A 19,981-nucleotide genomic window follows, 5' to 3' on the forward strand; every position below is an offset into this window, starting at 1 on the left:
TGCAAGAATCGGGCGGTCGCAGAGGGTGGGCTTACTGGTAGTTGGGAGCTCCAACGTCAGGCGCGTAATGGGGCCCCTTAGGGATATGGCAGCAAGAGAGGGGAAGAAAACCAATGTGCACTCCGTGTTCATACCGGGGGGAGTCATTCCAGATGTGGAAAGGGTCCTTCCGATGCCATGAAGGGTACAGGGTGCATTCATCTGCAGGTGGTCGCTCATGTCGGCACCAATGATGTGTGTCGCTATGGATCGGAGGAAATCCTCTCTGGCTTCCGGCGGCTATCTGATTTGGTGAAGACAGCCAGTCTCGCTAGCGGGATGAAAGCAGAGCTTACCATCTGCAGCATCGTCGACAGGACTGACAGCGGACCTTTGGTACAGAGCCGAGTGGAGGGTCTGAATCAGAGGCTGAGACGGTTCTGCGACCGTGTGGGCTGCAGATTCCTCGACTTGCGCCATAGGGTGGTGGGGTTCCGCTGGATAGGTCAGGAGTCCACTACACGCAACAAGCGGCTACACGGGTAGCAGGGGTTGTGTGGCGTGGGCTGGGCGGTTTTTTAGGTTAGATGGCCTCAGGCAAGTACAGAAAGGGCAACAGCCTCAACGGGTGCGGGGCAAAGTCAGGACATGCGGGGACCAAGCAGCAATCGGTATTGTAATTGTAAACTGTCGAAGCTGCGTTGGTAGAGTACCGGAACTTCAAGTGCTGATAGAAAGCACCGAAGCTGAAATCGTTATAGGTACAGAAAGCTGGCTGAAGCCAGAGATAAATTCTGCCGAAATTTTTACAAAGGTACAGACGGTGTTTAGGAAGGATAGATTGCATGCAACCGGTGGTGGAGTGTTCGTCGCTGTTAGTAGTAGTTTATCCTGTAGTGAAGTAGAAGTGGATAGTTCCTGTGAATTATTATGGGTGGAGGTTATACTCAACAACCGAGCTCGGTTAATAATTGGCTCCTTTTACCGACCTCCCGACTCAGCAGCATTAGTGGCAGAACAACTGCGAGAAAATTTGGAATACATTTCACATAAATTTTCTCATCATGTTATAGTCTTAGGTGGAGATTTCAATTTACCAGATATAGACTGGGACACTCACATGTTTAGGACGGGTGGTAGGGACAGAGCATCGAGTGACATTATACTGAGTGCACTTTCCGAAAATTATCTCCAGCAATTAAACAGAGAACCGACTCGTGGAGATAACATCTTGGACCTACTGATAACAAACAGATCCGAACTTTTCGACTCTGTAAGTGCAGAACAGGGAATCAGTGATCATAAGGCCGTTGCAGCATCCCTGAATATGGAAGTTAATAGGAATATAAAAAAAGGGAGGAAGGTTTATCTGTTTAGCAAGAGTAATAGAAGGCAGATTTCAGACTACCTAACAGATCAAAACGAAAATTTCTGTTCCGACACTGACAATGTTGAGTGTTTATGGAAAAAGTTCAAGGCAATCGTAAAATGCGTTTTAGACAGGTACGTGCCGAATAAAACTGTGAGGGACGGGAAAAACCCACCGTGGTACAACAACAAAGTTAGGAAACTACTACGAAAGCAAAGAGAGCTTCACTCCAACTTTAAACGCAGCCAAAACCTCTCAGACAAACAGAAGCTAAACGATGTCAAAGTTAGCGTAAGGAGGGCTATGCGTGAAGCGTTCAGTGAATTCGAAAGTAAAATTCTATGTACCGACTTGACATAAAATCCTAGGAAGTTCTGGTCTTACGTTAAATCAGTAAGTGGATCGAAACAGCATATCCTGACACTCCGGGATGATGAAGGCATTGAAACAGATGATGACACGCGTAAAACGGAAATACTAAACACCTTTTTCCAAAGCTGTTTCACAGAGGAAGACCGCACTGCAGTTCCTTCTCTAAATCCTCGCACAAACGAAAAAATGGCTGACATAGAAATAAGTGTCCAAGGAATAGAAAAGCAACTGGAATCACTCAACAGAGGAAAGTCCACTGGACCTGACGGGATACCAATTCGATTCTACACAGAGTGCGCGAAAGAACTTGCCCCCCTTCTAACAGCCGTGTACCGCAAGTCTCTAGAGGAACGGAAGGTGCCAAATGATTGGAAAAGAGCACAGGTAGTCCCAGTCTTCAAGAAGGGTCGTAGAGCAGATGCGCAAAACTATAGACCTATATCTCTGACGTCGATCTGTTGTAGAATTTTAGAACATGTTTTTTGCTCGAGTATCATGTCGTTTTTGGAAACCCAGAATTTACTATGTGGGAATCAACATGGATTCCGGAAACAGCGATCGTGTGAGACCCAACTCGCTTTATTTGTTCATGAGACCCAGAAAATATTAGATACAGGCTCCCAGGTAGATGCTATTTTTCTTGACTTCCGGAAGGCGTTCGATACAGTTACGCACTGTCGCCTGATAAACAAAGTAAGATCCTACGGAATATCAGACCAGCTGTGTGGCTGGATTGAAGAGTTTTTAGCAAACAGCATGTTGTTATCAATGGAGAGACGTCTACAGACGTTAAAGTAACCTCTGGCGTGCCACAGGGGAGTGTTATGGGACCATTGCTTTTCACAATATATATAAATGACCTAGTAGATAGTGTCGGAAGTTCCATGCGGCTTTTCGCGGATGACGCTGTAGTATACAGAGAAGTTGCAGCATTAGAAAATTGTAGCGAAATGCAGGAAGATCTGCAGCGGATAGGCACTTGGTTCAGGGAGTGGCAACTGACCCTTAACATAGACAAATGTAATGTATTGCGAATACATAGAAAGAAGGATCCTTTATTGTATGATTATATGATAGCGGAACAAACACTGGTAGCAGTTACTTCTGTAAAACCGAGCGAGGTGGCGCAGTGGTTAGCGCACTGGACTCGCATTCGGGAGGACGACGGTTCAATCCCGTCTCCGGCCATCCTGATTTAGGTTTTCCGTGATTTCCCTAAATCGCTTCAGGCAAATGCCGGGATGGTTCCTTTGAAAGGGCACGGCCGATTTCCTTCCCCATCCTTCCCTCACCCAAGCTTGCGCTCCGTCTCTAATGACCTCGTTGTCGACGGGACGTTAAACACTAATCTCCTCCTCCACTTCTGTAAAATATCTGGGAGTATGCGTGCGGAACGATTTGAAGTGGAATGATCACATAAAATTAATTGTTGGTGAGGCGGGTACCAGGTTGAGATTCATTGGGAGAGTCCTTAGAAAATGTAGTCCATCAACAAAGGAGGTGGCTTACAAAATACTCGTTCGACCTATACTTGAGTATTGCTCATCAGTGTGGGATCCGTACCAGATCGGGTTAACGGAGGAGATAGAGAAGATCCAAAGAAGAGCGGCGCGTTTCGTCACAGGGTTATTTAGTGAGCGTGATAGCGTTACGGAGATGTTTAGCAAACTCAAGTGGCAGACTCTGCAAGAGAGGCGCTCTGCATCGCGGTGTAGCTTGCTGTCCAGGTTTCGAGAGCGTGCGTTTCTACTCATACCTCCCGAGGAGATCACGAATGTAAAATTAGAGAGATTAGAGCGCGCACGGTGGCTTTCAGACAGTCGTTCTTCCCGCGAACCATACGCGACTGGAACAGGAAAGGGAGGTAATGACAGTGGCACGTAAAGTGCCCTCCAACACACACCGTTGGGTGGCTTGCGGAGTATAAATGTAGATGTAGATGTAGATGTAGCCTTCTGCCCGGTGACACGCGAACCCACCGCTGTCCATCATTCACTGTCAAGTGAGGACAAAATCGTCAGATGTTGCGTATCAGAAGACGAAACGACAACTGCGTCACCAAGGAGTTCCAACACAGCAAGCGTGTCGCAGGTCTTCTCGCCGGTGCCGTTCAGCAGATCATGCAATTCTCCTTCACTTTCACTCATAGCAATGTCATCAGCGAATCGTATCATTGATATCGTTTCACCTTGAATTTTAATTCCACTCCTGAACCTTTCTATTATTTCCATCATTGCTTCCTCGATGTACAGATTGAACAGTAGGGGCGAAAGGCTAAATCCTTGTCTTACACCCTTTTTAATACGACCTCTTCGTTCTTGGTCGTCCACTCTTATTATTCCCTCATAGCTGTTGTACATACTGTATATGACCCGACTCTCCCTATAGCTTACCCCTACTTTTCTCAGAATTTCGAACATCTTGCACCATTTTCCCTTGCCGAACGCTTTTTCCAAGTCGACCATTCCTATGAACGTGTCTTGATTTTTCTTTAGTCTTGTTTCCACTATTAACCGCAACGTCAGAATTGCCTCTCTCGTGCCTTTACTTTTCCTAAAGCCAACTTGATCGTCATCTAGCACGTCCTCAGTTTCCTTTTCCATTCTTCTGTATGTTATTCTTGTAAACAATGCATGAGCTGTTAAGCCGATTGTGAGGTAATTCTCGCACTTGTCAGCTTCATTTATTTAATCACGTTTTAATCTCTGTAAATTATTACTAGCCACTTACTAAATTTTAGTCAGTCGTATGTTTTGTGAAATGATATTTTTCTGAAATGAACTAATTGTCTAATTGGTGTTCGCATTTTTCATGTTACAAATTTAATTAGTCATTTTCTTAATGTCACTATTTGTTACCATCAAGTTTTGACACGAACTTAGGGAGTAGCTAGTGGTTCAAGATCTTGATTGCCGTAATATTTGCTGAATATGTAAAACAAATATCTTAAATGCTATTATTATGGAATTTGTTAAACCTAATTCTATCTTTTTAAGAGATCATTATTTTAAATACGAGGGTTATTCGGAAAATAATGAACGATCGGGTCACGAAATGGAAACCACAAGGAAAATCCGATGAAGTTTTGCACAGGTGTGTTGGGCAGTGTCTCTAGTATGCCCGCTGATCGCGTTACGTCGTTATTTTTAGTTCTGAGCACACAGGGAGCACATAAAGATACCTAGAACAATAATGTCTCCCGCCAAGTACGAAGGACTGCTCAGAAATTTCGCCTGAAGCTATGCAGCCAACATTACATAACTGTCTTGCGGTTCCTTCTTCAAGGCAATTCTCAGCCATATTCTGCAGGGGCAATGAAGATGCTCCTGCATCGTTTTCAATCGGAAATGTTTGATTATCCAGAATTCAGCCCGTAATTGTCTCCCTCTGAGTTTCGTCTCTGCTCACATGAACCGCTGGCTATGAAGACAACATTTTGGCACACAATGAGCTGTAGACCAGCGTAGAGAATTAGCGGAAAGCACTGTCGGCCGCCTTCTATAACGAGGGTATTGGAAAGTTGGTACAAATCTACGACAAACGTCCAAGTCAGATTGACGACTATGGAGATAAGTTGCTGGAAACTGTAGCTAAATGATGCAAATAAAACAGTTTTGATTTTCACGGTGGTTTCCATTTCGCGACCTATCGTTCCCTATTTTTCGAATAGCCGTCGTATATCTGTGACTGTTCAAGCTGAGCGAGATCTAAAATTTTTTTCTTCAGAATTCATCATAAATATATCCTATCTCAAATTAAGCTTGATCATTGTTAAACAAATTTTCCGTTAAAAACGTTGTAACTGTGAATAGTGTTGCTGTTGTTACCCTCGGGTTCCCTGTCCACACCACAGCCTTTACCTTCCTCCTGGTAAATCCATTTTCAATCGTAGCAGGAGCGCGATTATACTCGGCGGGGGAGGGGGGGGGGCAGTGTTAATATCATTTACAGTTGTCTTGTAGTGCTACTCTCAGCACTTGTGAGGCAAACTGAGGAGCTACTTGATTGAGAAGTAGCGGTTCCGGCCGCGTAAACTGTCGTACGGTCAGGAGAGCGGGGTGCTGACCACATGCCCCTCCAAGTCCGCATTCAGCCTGTGGGCTGAGGATGACACGGCGGTCAGCCGGTACCCTTGGGTCTTCCAAGGCCTGTTCGGACGGAGTTTAGTTTTGTTTTTTGTAATGCTAGTGTTACATGTTTTGGTTTGTATGTTAAGTGCTTGCGATTCTGTCTAGTCATAATGCTGCAGGAACGTGCAGACGCTGGAATTAGTCTCATGCGAGCACGTGGATGTGTCGGGTTGAATTATTTAAAAAAAGAGTAGTTACGGTAACATGGTAGAGCATCCACTTTGCAGAGCAGACGAGCCTCCTAACCCCACGTTCCGTGAAGTGTCGAGGGCTTCCAACCATTGAGTGCCTAACGGTGGTTTCACTATCCTTTTACCTCTTTGTGTAGATGCTCACGACAGTAGCACGTGAACATTCGACCAGCTTCGCCGTTTTCGAGATACTCGTTAACGGGCTCTACGTAATAATTATCTGCCCTTTGTCAAAGTCGCTTATCTCAATGGATTTGCCCATTTGCAGCCCTTATGCTCGCAACGGTGATATCCCGTCCGTGTCTTCTCAGCTTATATTCTTTTACTACCGCGGTCATGTGCCCTCAACGCCACAAGACGGCCTCTAACGTCGCAGTGGATAGTGGTCTAATACTTCAAACAGGATGTCGTTCCTTAGAACCAAATTTTAATTTAGCATTGTTAGCTTTCGTTGCTGAAATATTTAACTATTCATTGGAATGCTCTAAGCAAATCACAGGAATCCAAAGAATGCAGAGGATTTTCAAATCCTGTGATCTAGGAGGTACTATGTGATAATAACTGAAGTTCTGAAGCCAACATATTGAAATGATATTGCAAATGGGACACTCAATACATATGAACATTTCTGATCCAAGCAGCATAATACGTTACAGTACGGTGATAAACAAGCGGTAAGAAGTGAAAGTTTTGTACTGAGAAGTACCTATGCAGGGAACACGCACGTGTAAGAAAATATAGGGGGCATTTTGTTTTATGGCAGTAAATTAAAAATCGCGACGCAAACGAAAAAGTAATCATATGGCGTTCATAAACAAGGTAAAAATCTTTGTAAATGGGCATACATGCCATAAAATTCATCACATGATACCTGTGAGATGCACTCCAAACGCATTTGTATCGTAACTGTCTGTAGGACGCTGTTTTTTATACTTGCTCTGTTATCGCTGTCATAAGTGCTTGTATCAGTTCTCCTCCACTGAAATCTATAGCCAAGATCCAGATCAAATAACAAGTGTATTTTCTTTACAGGTTGCAACTTCCAATTTTGTTAGTAGTAAATAACAAGAGAAACCAAATATCGTAACATAACGTCATAGCGATGGAACTGCACGTGGAGCTACAGAAGTTTCATTAGGTGTAATGAAGCCAATGTTCCTATTTCTAAATGCCATCGCCTGAGGATGCAACAGTACTAATGTTTGATAACCATTCAAGCAATCGTTACCTCAGTGTCTGAATACAGAATGTGAGGTTCTATCGACAGGTAACAAACACAAAGGACTGTAACGTCAACATGTCAATAGAAACAGTCCTTCCGATATGTCACGGCTAAAGACAAAAAGCACCAAGCAAGATCACTTATTTGGCCACGGGAAGCACTCTTTTTCCACACAGTTCTAGCTGCTTAATCTGGGTCATGTCTGAAGTTTGCAGTGCGCCTTATTATAGAGAAAGATCAAGTGTTTGTGTAAAAGTACATAATTCTGTCAAGATAAGCACCTGAGAATAAAACACTGCTCGTATAAAACAGTAATAACTTCCAATCACTGCAGAAATTAATGCGAGCATAACAGTAGACGAAAACATGAATAAAAAAAGTGTATAGAGGGTAACTGTACAGCGAAAGTTTGCCAGAGAGAATAATGCACAAGCAGATTACTGCAGATGAACGTAAATCTCAAATTAAACTCTAGACGTAACAACGAGGTTTTTTTTGTCCTTTTCCATTTAACCGTTCATGTTGTTTTTGACAAAGAATGATTATGTACTTCACGGCGACTTTCAGAAGTTAGATACAAATATGCATCGTTGTTACGAAACGGCCTATTTGATGCGACAGTTATTGTACGTGGACGATTGAATAAGCCGAAAGACTCGATGCTTCAGCTGCTCATAACAGGCAGTATTCCGAATCACAAACGCTGATACTGAATAATACACCTCACTGAATATGTATAAATCCAGGACTACAGCACCAGTGTCCAATCGTGGCTTTCCCACGATCGGCAAGCATGATGCGCAGCATACTGCTGCGACATTAAACATCGTAATACGGGGCAGGCAAATATTAGCAGATGCTTCGATACTCGAAAGCACGTACCACGTTTGCATTTACATACATACATACTCTTCAGACTACTGTGAAGTGTATGTCAGAGATTACTTACCTACTATATGTTAGGTTTCCTTCCCTTTCCAGTCTCGTATGGGCGTGAGAAGAATGGTAGCTTAAATATCCTGCAAAACTGTACTCACCTTCCCGTGAGCCAAAAAAATCCCTGTCTGTTCGTGCTACCATTTCTTGTTTACTTTGACCATCCATTCTAATTGCTGTGCTTACTAGATATTTGAGCAATATTCTAAGACGGGATGCCAGTGAACCGAAGTATGTTGTCCAATTTACCTACAGCTAAGGCTAAGCTATCTTTCCATTCCATAACCCTACGAACTGTTGTACCGAGATATTTTTATGAGTTCACTGATTCCAGTGGTGGTTCAGAGTTGTAGTCATGGGGCACTACTTTTCCGCTTATTGTGATAGTACTTTGATATAGATAACTCTTTATTTGTAAAAGTCTGTGGTTACTGTTAATATTATCTGCCGGGAGATTAACATACAACACGAAGAAGAATCCCAACACACTACTCTCGGGCACGCGTGAAGTTATTTCTATTTCCCTCGATGATTATCCAAGTTGCAATGCTGTGTCCACTCTAATACGAAATCCAGTCACAACTCTTTTTTAATATCACGTATAACCGTACTTTTTTCACGAAAAGTTGGTGTCGTACCTAGTCAAATAGTTCCAGAAGTTGTGAAATACTCGATCCACCTGATTGCCTTGAACTATGGCTTTCAGAATATCATATGAGAATAGTACGAGTCGGGTTTCACATGGTCGACATTTTCGGAATTTATACTTACTGGTATGGAGAAGGTAGTTCTGTTCAAGATACTTTAATACAATTGAAATCAGTGTATGTTTTATGTTTCTACGATACAGGGACGTTATTCAGATTGGACGGTAGTTTTGAGACCTGAACTTTATTTCAATCACTGGCTGTTACACTGATCAAGGGACCTGCAGTAAGTTATGGTTAACGTAGGAACTAACAGACAAATGGCCTTGCCGCAGTGGTTACCATCGGTTTCCGTCATGTCACCGAAATTCAGCGCTGTCGGCCTTGGCTAGCACTTGGATGAGTGACTGTCCGGGTCTGCAGTGCGCTTTTGGCAAGTGGGTTGCACCCACCCATGTGAGGCCAATTGAGAAGATATTCGATTAAGAAACATTGACTCCGATCACGAAAACTGAAAACGGCCGGGAGAGAGGAGTGCTGACCACACGCCCTTCCATATCCGCTTCTAGTGACGCCTATCGGCTCAGGATGACACGGCGGTCGGTCGGTATCGTTGGGCCTGTGCGTTTAGTTTCCAAACGAGCTAATCTGTGTAAATTGAATACGGACTCTGTCAATGATTCCACTGAGCCTTTTTAACTGTTTCTAAACTTCACTGACATTAATATCTACAACGATCATCCAAAACATTATGACCACCTGTTTAACAGTGTTTTGATCCTCCTGTGATACGTAATACAGCAGCGATTCTGCTTAGACCTGATGCGTTACGCCATTGGTTGGTTTTCCGAGGTATGTGCTACCAGATGCTTAAAAAATTATTCAAATGGCTCTGAGCACTATGGGACTTAACATCTGATGTTATCAGTCCCCTAGAACTTAGAACAAACCTAACTTACCTAAGGACATCACACACATCCATGCCCGAGGCAGGATTCGAACCTGCAACCGTAGTAGTCATGCGATTCCGCACTGAAGCGCCTAGAACCGCTCGGCTTAAGAAGCTTAAGCACAGTTCACTCAATCCTCGTAAATTAAGAGCTAGTAGCTTGTAGGACCGGAGTCATCTCCCGACAGCGACCCAGGCGTGTTCCATCGGGTTCATATCAGGTTACTTTGGTGGCCATGACACGATCGTCTTGCTCGTCAAACCACTTTAGACGGTTCTAGTATTGTGACACGGACATTTATCCTGCTGGAAGGAGCTATCACTGTCAGAGAAGACAATATGAAGGGGTGCTGGTAGTCCGCAATAATGTTCACTACCCGTAGCTGTCATGATCCCCTCGATTACTACCACAAGTGCAATGGAAACCAAGGCGAATGTCCATCGTAGCATAATACTTCTTCCTCCGGACGGGACAGCCGATGTTAATAGATCTGCCATCCCCCAATCTAGATGATCTCATGCGCACTGCAGTCGTAACTGACGATGTCGTTTGGTCAGCTTTGGATGGGTGCAAGTTCTCTGCTGCAGAGCCCTATGTTCAACAATGTGCGCTAAACGCGGAGCGCTCCGAAACACGTGTGTCTGCACTTTCGTTGTACTCTGTCGTCAGATCTGCCACAAAATTCCACCCACACAGCTTTATAGAGCGGGCAGGCGTCTGAGCGCGTTCTGCGATGAGGCTTGGATATCCAGTAACCTGTCGCCTACTAGTCGATTTACCTTCCTTCAGACACTTTCGTTACACGTTCACAACAGTACCACGTGAACAGCCGATAAGCTTTGCCGTTTCCGAGATGCGGTTTCCCAGAGGCCGGGCCTTAACAACCTGGCCTTTTCAAAGTCGCTTATAACAGTTTATTTCGCCATTTGCTGCTTGTATATCGCTAGAATGATTCAAAATTCTTTTCTACATCTTATACACTTTCCTTACAGCGCCATGTGCCTGCAACGGTGCCAAGTGGCATTCTGTCTTAAGCCTAGTTTACACGACGACACTAGGTTGCAGGCAACTGCGCTACCGGCCACTGCGCATGCGCGCCGCGCGTTTGCGCAACTAATCGGTGAAACTAAACAGTTTCGGCGTTTTCCAACTTCGGCGACACTATTTCTTCCGAAAGAACACATACCATCGGTGAGCATGCAGCTCTCTTAGAATGAAATGATAATCAAATCAAGACCCTATGCTGTCGACAGGCGTTGATATACATCAACGAGGACAGTTGAAAATGTGTGCCCCAACCGGGACTCGAACCCGGGATCTCCTGCTTATATTGCAGACACTCTATCCATCTGAGCCACCAGGGGCACAGAGGATAGTGCGATTGCAGGGATTTATCCCTTGCACGGTCCCCGTGAGACCCACATTCCCAACTTAATGTCGACACACTACATTCGTAGTGCCCCTGCCCCTGCCCATAGTTGAGGCTAACCGGTCATTGATCTTTTTCTTCTGTGCTGGATGCACACGAATTGCCCGAACTCTTACGGGACTCGCTAAGATTGTCTGCCGCGAGTAATGAGTGTAATGGGCAGGGGCACTACGAATGTAGTGTGTGGGCATTACGTTTAAAATGTATGTTCAAATGGCTCTGAGCCCTACGGGACTTAACTTCTGAGGTCATTAATCCCCTAGAACTTAGAACTACTTAAACCTAAATAACCTAAGGACATCACAAACATCCATGCCCGAGGCAGGATTCGAACCTGCGACCGTAGCGGTCGCGCAGTTCCAGACTGAAGCGCCCAGAACCGCTCGGCCACCGCGGCCGGCGCGGGGAATGTAGGTCTCACGGGGAGCGTGCAAGGGATAAATCCCCGCAGTCGCACTATCCACTGTGCCCTCGGTGACGGCCGGAATGGCCGAGCGGTTCTAGGCGCCACAGTCTGGAACCGCGCGACCGCTACGGTCGCAGGTTCGAATCCTGCCTCGGGCATGGATGTATGTAATGTTCTTAGGTTAGTTAGGTTTAAGTAGTTCTAAGTTCTAGGGGACTGATGACCTCAAAAGTTAAGGCCCATTGCGCTCAGAGTCATTTGAACCATTTTCTGCTCTAGGTGGCTCAGATGGATAGAGCGTCTGCCATGTAAGCAGGAGATAACGGGTTCGAGTTCCAGTCGGGGCACACACTTTCAACTGTCTCTGTTGGTGTATATCAACGCCTGTCGACAGCTTAGGGTCTTGATTTAATTATCATTTCACAGGAAAAAAGGATGTTTCGTAGGATTTTACGCACTTTGCTTACGAGTATGTCCAATGTTCGGGCAAATCTCCGTGCCCTACACGTTTGCACACCACCACTCGTCTCCTCCTGCATTGCTGTGGCCACTGCTTCCACTGACGTCGAATCAATTCGATTCCTCCCTCTACCAGGTTGCACACCAAAAGAACCCGTCTTTTCGAATTTCCGAATCATTTTCTCCAAATCCACGGCAGTCATCGGACCAACGCCTTCTTTCAAACCCTTCAGTGTCCGGAACTTCTGCAGAGCGACGTGTGCACAGTCATCATTCTTGTAACACAGCTTTACGTGCATTGAGACAGTCATGGCGAACGTCGCAGACGAGAAACGAGGATGAGCTGTGTACGCGGTGTGATTATACCAACTTCATTGGGTCGTGCGCATGACAGATATTATCATTTACGTATTCTGACACATACAGCGCCATCCAGTGATCAATTTTCACACTACTTTTTTCTTCTACCATACGTTTTGCTCCTCCTCCAATAATACGAGGTGCATTCAAGTTCTAAGGCCTCCGATTTTTTTTCTAATTAACTACTCACCCGAAATCAATGAAACTGGCGTTACTTCTCGACGTAATCGCCCTGCAGACGTACACATTTTTCACAACGCTGACGACATGATTCCATAGCAGCGGCGAAGGCTTATTTAGGAGTTTGTTTTGACCACTGGAAAATCGCTTGGCAATAGCAGCACGGCTGGTGAATGTGCGGCCACGGAGAGTGTCTTTCATTGTTGGAAAAAGCCAAAAGTCACTAGGAGCCAGGTCAGGTGAGTAGGGAGCATGAGGAATCACTTCAAAGTCGTTATCACGAAGAAACTGTTGCGTAACGTTAGCTCGATGTGCGGGTGCGTTGTCTTGGTGAAACAGCACACGCGCAGCCCTTCCCGGACGTTTTGTTGCAGTGCAGGAAGGAATTTGTTCTTCAAAATATTTTCGTAGGATGCACCTGTTACCATAGTGCCCTTTGGAACGCAATGGGTAAGGATTACGCCCTCACTGTCCCACAACATGGACACCATCATTTTTTCAGCACTGGCGGTTACCCGAAATTTTTTTGGTGGCGGTGAATCTGTGTGCTTCCATTGAGGTGACTGGCGCTTTGTTTCTGGATTGAAAAATGGCATCCACGTTTCATCCATTGTCACAACCGACGAAAAGAAAGTCCCATTCATGCTGTCGTTGCGCGTCAACATTGCTTGGCAACATGCCACCCGGGCAGCCAAGTGGTCGTCCGTCAGCATTCGTGGCATCCACCTGGATGACACTTTTCGCATTTTCAGGTCGTCATGCAGGATTGTGTGCACAGAACCCACAGAAATGCCAACTCTGGAGGCGATCTGTTCAACAGTCATTCGGCGATCCCCCAAAACAATTCTCTCCAGTTTCTCGATCATGTCGTCAGACCGGCTTGTGCGAGCCCGAGGTTGTTTCGGTTTGTTGTCTCACGATGTTCTGCCTTCATTAAACTGTCGCACCCACGAACGCACTTTCGACACATCCATAACTCCATCACCACATGTCTCCTTCAACTGTCGATGAATTTCAATTGGTTTCACACCACGCAAATTCAGAAAACGAATGATTGCACGCTGTTCAAGTAAGGAAAACGTCGCCATTTTAAGTATTTAAAACAGTTCTCATTCTCGCCGCTGGCGGTAAAATTCCATCTGCCGTACGGTGCTACCATCTCTGGGACGTATTGACAATGAACGCGGCCTCATTTTAAAACAATGCGCATGTTTCTATCTCTTTCCAGTCCGGAGAAAAAACATCGGAGGCCTTAGAACTTGAATGCACCTCGTATTCCGTTGCAATTTGACGACATTCTGACAGTGGTGCTATTTCTACAGCGCTTCAACGTCCGTAGTTTTAACTGAATCATCGGTTGGCTGACAAAAAGTGTTTTGCAATAATTAGACACTAGAACTGAAGAAGACCTGTAACAAAAGTTGAAACTGGTAATACAAAGGGACCAACACGGTGTCTCTGTTTCTCCAGTGGTAACTTTTTACAAACCCAAATCACTTGTGCTGGCGGGAGAGTAAGTATAAAGTACTCGTATAGCAGGTGCGGTGAGGTTGCTGGGACAGGTAACAGACTCAGCCAGAGTTGGTGACCTACTTGCGCAGTGTCGCGACGAAGCTGTAGGCGTAGACGGCGATGCCGGTCATGAAGTAGGCGAAGGGCAGGCGGTAGCCCGTGTCGGCGGCGTCGCGGTTCGTGTAGTAGCCGTAGAAGATGGGCGAGTACTTGAGCACGCCGTCGAAGTCCCACAGCGTGTCCAGGTTGGTGGCCGTGCGTCGCTCGCGCGGTAGCATCTCCTTGCGCTCGCCCGCCGTCCGCGTGTCTGCCGTCAGCATCTGTCGCAAACGTGAGCTGCCTCTAGCATTCACCTTTACATAATAAACCGAAACGTCAAAGAAATTGGTACAGGCATGCGTCTTCAAATACAGATATACAGGGTGTTACAAAAAGATACGGCCAAACTTTCAGGAAACATTCCTCACACCCAAAGAAAGAAAATATGTTATGTGGACATGTGCCCGGAAACGCTTACTTTTCATGTTAGAGCTCATTTTATTACTTCTCTTCAAAACACATTAATCATGGAATGGAAACACACAGCAACAGAACGTACCAGCGTGACTTCAAACACTTTGTTACAGGAAATGTTCAAAATGTCCTCCGTTAGCGAGGATACGTGCATCCACCCTCCGTCGCATGGAATCCCTGATGCGCTGATGCAGCCCTGGAGAATGGCGTATTGTATCACAGCTGTCCACAATACGAGCACGAAGAGTCTCTACATTTGGTACCGGGGTTGCACAGACAAGAGCTTTCAAATGCACCCATAAATGAAAGTCAAGAGGGTAGAGGTCAGGAGAGCGTGGAGGCCATGGAATTGGTCCGCCTCTACCAATCCATCGGTCGCCGAATCTGTTGTTGAGAACCGTACGAACACTTCGACTGAAATGTGCAAGAGCTCCATCGTGCATGAACCACATGTTGTGTCGTACTTGTAAAGGCACATGTTCTAACAGCACAGGTAGAAAATCCCTCATGATAACGTGCTCCATTGAGCAGTACATACTGACGAAACTGAAATGAGCTCTAACGTGGAAATTAAGCGTTTCCGGACACATGTCCACATAACATCTTTTCTTTATTTGTGTGTGAGGAATGTTTCCTGAAAGTTTCAAAAAATGGTTCAAATGGCTCTGAGCACTATGAGACTCAACTGCTGTGGTCATCAGTCCCCTACAACTTAGAACTAATTAAACCTAACTAACCTAAGGACATCACACACATCCATGCCCGAGGTAGGATTCGAACCTGCGGCCGTAGCAGCAGCGCGGCTCCGGACTGGAGCGCCTAGAACCGCACGACCACCGCGGCCGGCTCCTGAAAGTTTGGCCGTACCTTTTTGTAACACCCTGTATGTAAGTAGGCAGCATCGCCTATATAAATCTTTGGTGCACTTGGTAGAATGATTACTGCTGCTACAATGGCAGGTTAACAAGATTTAAGTGAATTTGAACGTCGGCGCACGAGCGATGAAGTGAGGATTTTTCCGTACGACCACATCACGAGCGTACCGCGAATATCAGGAATCCGCTAAAACATTATCAAATCTGTCACATCGCTGCGGCCGGAAAATGATCCAACGGCGACTGAAGAGAATCGTTCAACGTGACAGAAGTGCAATCCTTCCGCAAACTGCTGCAGATTTCAAAGCTAGGCCATCAATAAGTGTCAGCGTGCGAACCATTCGACGAAACATCATCGATATAGGCTTTCGGAGCCGAAGGCCCACTCGTGTACCCTTGATGACTGCACAACACAAAACTTTACGCCTCGCCTGTTCCCGTCAACACCGATATTTGACTGTTGATGAATGGAAACATGTTGCCAGGTCGGAGAGTCTCGTTTCAAACTGTATCGAGCGGATGGACCTGTGCTCGTATGGGGAAATCCTCATGAATCTATGGACTCAGCATGTCAGTAGGGGACTGTTGAAGTTGGTGGAGGCTCTGTGATGACGTGGGACGTGTGCAGTTGAAGTAATATGCGACTCTTGTTAGGTATAGATACGACGCAGACAGGTGACACGTACGTAGGCATCCATTCACGTCCATTGAACATTTCTACGGACTTGGGCAATTCCAGCAGGACAGTGCGATACCAAACTTCCAGAATTGCTACAGATTGGCTCCAGGAACGCTCTTCTGAGCTTAAAAACTCTCGCTGGCCACCAAACTCCAAGCACGAACACTATTGAGCATACCTGGGATGCCCGCCAACGTGCTGTTCAGAAGAGATATCCACCTTCTCGTACTCTTACGGATTTATGGACAGCCCTGCAGGATTCTTGGTGTCAGTTCCCTCCAGCACTAGTTCAGACATTAGACGAGTCCATGCCACGTCGTATTGCGGCACTTCTGCGTGCTCGCGTTGGCCTACAAGATGTTAGGCAGGTGTACCAGTTTCTTTGGTTTAGTGTACGTCGCTGCCGTTATGCTACTAGCAGGCGGCTGTTCTGTCCCGCAAAGGTGCTCCTCATCGACTGGGTTGAAGTAAGAACTTTTTTGAATCTAGGACACTACGCGGTATAAAGTTCTTCTGTTTAGCTTTGGATTGGTGGTATGATGAGTGACAGAATCGTTTCTTTTAACGGACTGAGGTAAACGTGCCATTCAGGAGACTGGGTACTTTTCCGGCTCTATCTCATGTGAAAAATATCACGTATTTTTTTCATGTAAAATTTCTTTTGTACTGGGTGGTTGCAACTGACGAGAAGCTACTTACGGAGATCCAGTGTGGGCTGTAATTATCGTACGACAGTGAAAGTTGGTAGATATGCTAATGCTTTAATATGGAACCGATTTATGCCGATTCAATTTTGGCCACCAGGTGCAAACTACGAGCTTACCTGGGCGAAGATTCAGTTAAAACTACAGGCACCGAGCAGAATACCATGTGACATTCAACGTCCATAGTTTTAATTGAATCATCGGTTGGCTGACGGGAAGGGTTTTGCACTGGACCTGAACATGTTTGTATGACGATACGACGTCCACGCTGACATTTGACAAGTCGTAGCGTGAGTGAACGGTATGGCTGTCAGGAAGAAGGACTGTGCATTCAGAATCGTCGACTGAAAGGCCTGAGGCGAAGCACGATGACATTAAATAGTTCAAATTTGATAACACAGGTGAGTCTGGTGCCGCCTCGTGAAGAGGTAGGCCTCCTATCCCGGTGGAAGTTATTGACGAGGTTGCTGTTGCTGTAATTGACAATGCATCACGTGCTCGAGTAGTGCTAGTGCTCGCGCAATGTCACTAGATTTGTGCATCCCATCGTGAACAGCACGGGATGTATTGCGGTCTGTATTTCACTGGTAGCTGTACAAGATTTAGACAATGCAGCAAATGAAACCTCATGAACCGCAGCGACGTTCTGAATTTGCTCTTCAGTTTCTGGCATCGATCGAAGTTGTTGACATCTAGACGGGCAATATTCTGTCGAGTAAAGAGTCGTGTTTTACACTGCAGGGTGCAGTGAATACACAGAACTGCCGAATTTGGGGTGCTGTTAAACCGCTCGGCCTGCACGAAGAGCCGTTGTACTCTTAGTACGTGACTGTGTGGTGTAGAATCAAAGCATGTTTATTATCCGTCCGTTCGTCTTTGAAGAGAATGTACCAAGAGGGGCTGTCGGGTGTGCCGTGACGTTTGCCGGTTACCGAGACCTCCTTGAACATAATGTGATTCCTGCTTTGGAATGGTGCGACTTTGAGGAAACCACATACCACATTTTGTTCGTCCAGTGAAAGATCCGCTTAATGCAACCTTCCGCGAAGGTGTTCTCTCAATCATCTGATCTGAATCCATCTGACTTTTGACCCTGGAGATATCTGAGAGAGCATTTACCAGGGGCACGTTGGGCTTGTTTCTGATCCGAAGCCGGCCTCGGTGGCCGTGCGGTTCTAGGCGCTTCAGTCCGGAACCGCGGGACTGCTACGGTCGCAGGTTCGAATCCTGCCTCGAGAATGGATGTATGTGATGTGCTTAGGTTAGTTAGGTTTAAGTAGTTCTAAGTTCTAGGGGACTGATGACCTAAGATGTTAAGTCCCATAGTGCTCAGAGCCATTTGAACCATTTTTTTCTGATCCGAAGGCCAGCATACATTTGCTCAGATTCTACCGGAAGTGCTGCTACCAACTGTTGATGACGTTCTTTCAGGTACGCAGCATCTCGTTGAAGTCTCAGATGCTCATATTGAACAAATTTCGTAAGCGATACCTGCCTGTTGCTAATGGTTATGCATGGAAATACTTCTATAAGTCTTTCTTGTATTCACAGCGCCAGATTTGCACCTGGTGGCCAAAACTGGAACTTTTTTCCCGGCTTAAATTGGTTCAACATTAACGCATTAGAATACCTATTTAGTTTCTCTGTCGTACGACAACTACAGCCCACACGATCTCTGTGAGTAGCTGCACTTTAATTCTAACCATTTTATACAGTTCCGGAGTTTACCTCAGTTAATTCAGAATACTTTATATTTATTTTGAAAAAAATATAAGATGTACTGATGTTTACGCGGGCCGGGGTGGCCGAGCGGTTCTAGGCGCTACAGTCTGGAACCGCGCAACCGCTACTGTCGCAGGTTCGAATCCTGCCTCGGGCATGGACATGTGTGATGTCCTTAGGTTAGTTAGGTTTAAGTAGTTCTAAGTTCTAGGGGACTGATGACCTCAGCAGTTAAGTCCCATAGTGCTCAGAGCCATTTGAACCATACTAACGTTTACGAAAGAACAATAACAAAAATTGATGCATTAGATTTTCTGCAATGCTGTCTCAAATTTAGACAATATTTAAACCCATAACACACATGTGAGGCAGATCAAATTTTTACTAGAAATGTATAACAAGATGGCTGAGACACTATACCTATTTAATTCCGCACATTTTGTATATTAACCAGAAAAAAATTGATTATGTCTTACATTTTAATTTTTAGAATACTTTTCGTAGTTAAAAGTTTTGTTTCTCTATAATTCAGTTGAAACCACAGTAAAGTTCACGTCTTGTAAATAGGTACAGACAACCGAAAAATAGAGGAAAAAACTCAAATTAACGCCATATGACTTCTACAATTTAGAAGTCATTTAAATTTCTTGCAGGACTTGCACAGAACAATTTGGAGCTGAAATCTTTGATGTTACTTTTTTTTCAGGTACTTGCAGGGAATCTGCATCATCACATTGTTCCCGTTTCGTCACTTCCGTTATGGAGGAAGATAAGATGCCCACATAACAATAACAGATCTACTACAAACAGTGTCACTGTTAACATGAAAATCTGACTCATCACGAGACGAACCATGTGGAAGATTCTGATCTACAGAATTGATACATAGCTTCTTCTCAATGGTGTGGTCTGTAAACTGCTTAACTATGAGTGTTTTCCTGCACATTACAGCAGCTACACAGACAAATATCTGCAGCACTTAGGAAAGAAACTTTCAGTTGCACTTAAACAAAGCCAAAATAAACAAAACCAAATTTGATGACTTACAGACTCTGATGGATTTCTTTAATTGAAATGAAGGGATGTTGTAGCATACACGACCTTCACTAAAATTTAATATACAGCATCATTTTTCGTTCTGAATAGAATAATGTATACATCAGTCATGAAAGACAATAGACTTTTTCTTTGAACCTGATGTTGACGTAAATCAGGAAAGCAGCTTGGTTAAGCACGTTTCAGCAGATGTCTCTGCAGGTTAGAGTGTCGTGATCCCACACGGCGATAGCCATTTTAGCGGATGAAGCAAACAAGCAACTCGTTATATAAGGGGTAGTAAAATAAAA

At 45.1% G+C, this 19,981-nt stretch overlaps 1 protein-coding gene and 1 non-coding gene across 2 annotated transcripts in view; one reads left to right on the forward strand and one right to left on the reverse strand.

The window, feature by feature from the left end:
* The window catches only part of LOC126188667 (transmembrane channel-like protein), a 100,283-nt gene that overhangs the window by 49,895 nt on the left and 30,407 nt on the right, over positions 1-19,981 (reverse strand). The window contains exon 4 of the mRNA XM_049930272.1: positions 14,224-14,462. Within this exon, the coding sequence (XP_049786229.1) occupies positions 14,224-14,462 (239 nt within the window). The remainder of the gene's footprint in view (positions 1-14,223; positions 14,463-19,981) is intronic.
* On the forward strand, positions 2,836-2,908 carry Trnaa-cgc (transfer RNA alanine (anticodon CGC)). Its single transcript has one exon. It is a non-coding gene; the product is annotated as a tRNA-Ala (tRNA).

This window comes from Schistocerca cancellata, chromosome 5 (assembly GCF_023864275.1).
Source record: "Schistocerca cancellata isolate TAMUIC-IGC-003103 chromosome 5, iqSchCanc2.1, whole genome shotgun sequence".
In the NCBI taxonomy this organism is placed as follows: Eukaryota; Metazoa; Arthropoda; class Insecta; order Orthoptera; family Acrididae; genus Schistocerca; species Schistocerca cancellata.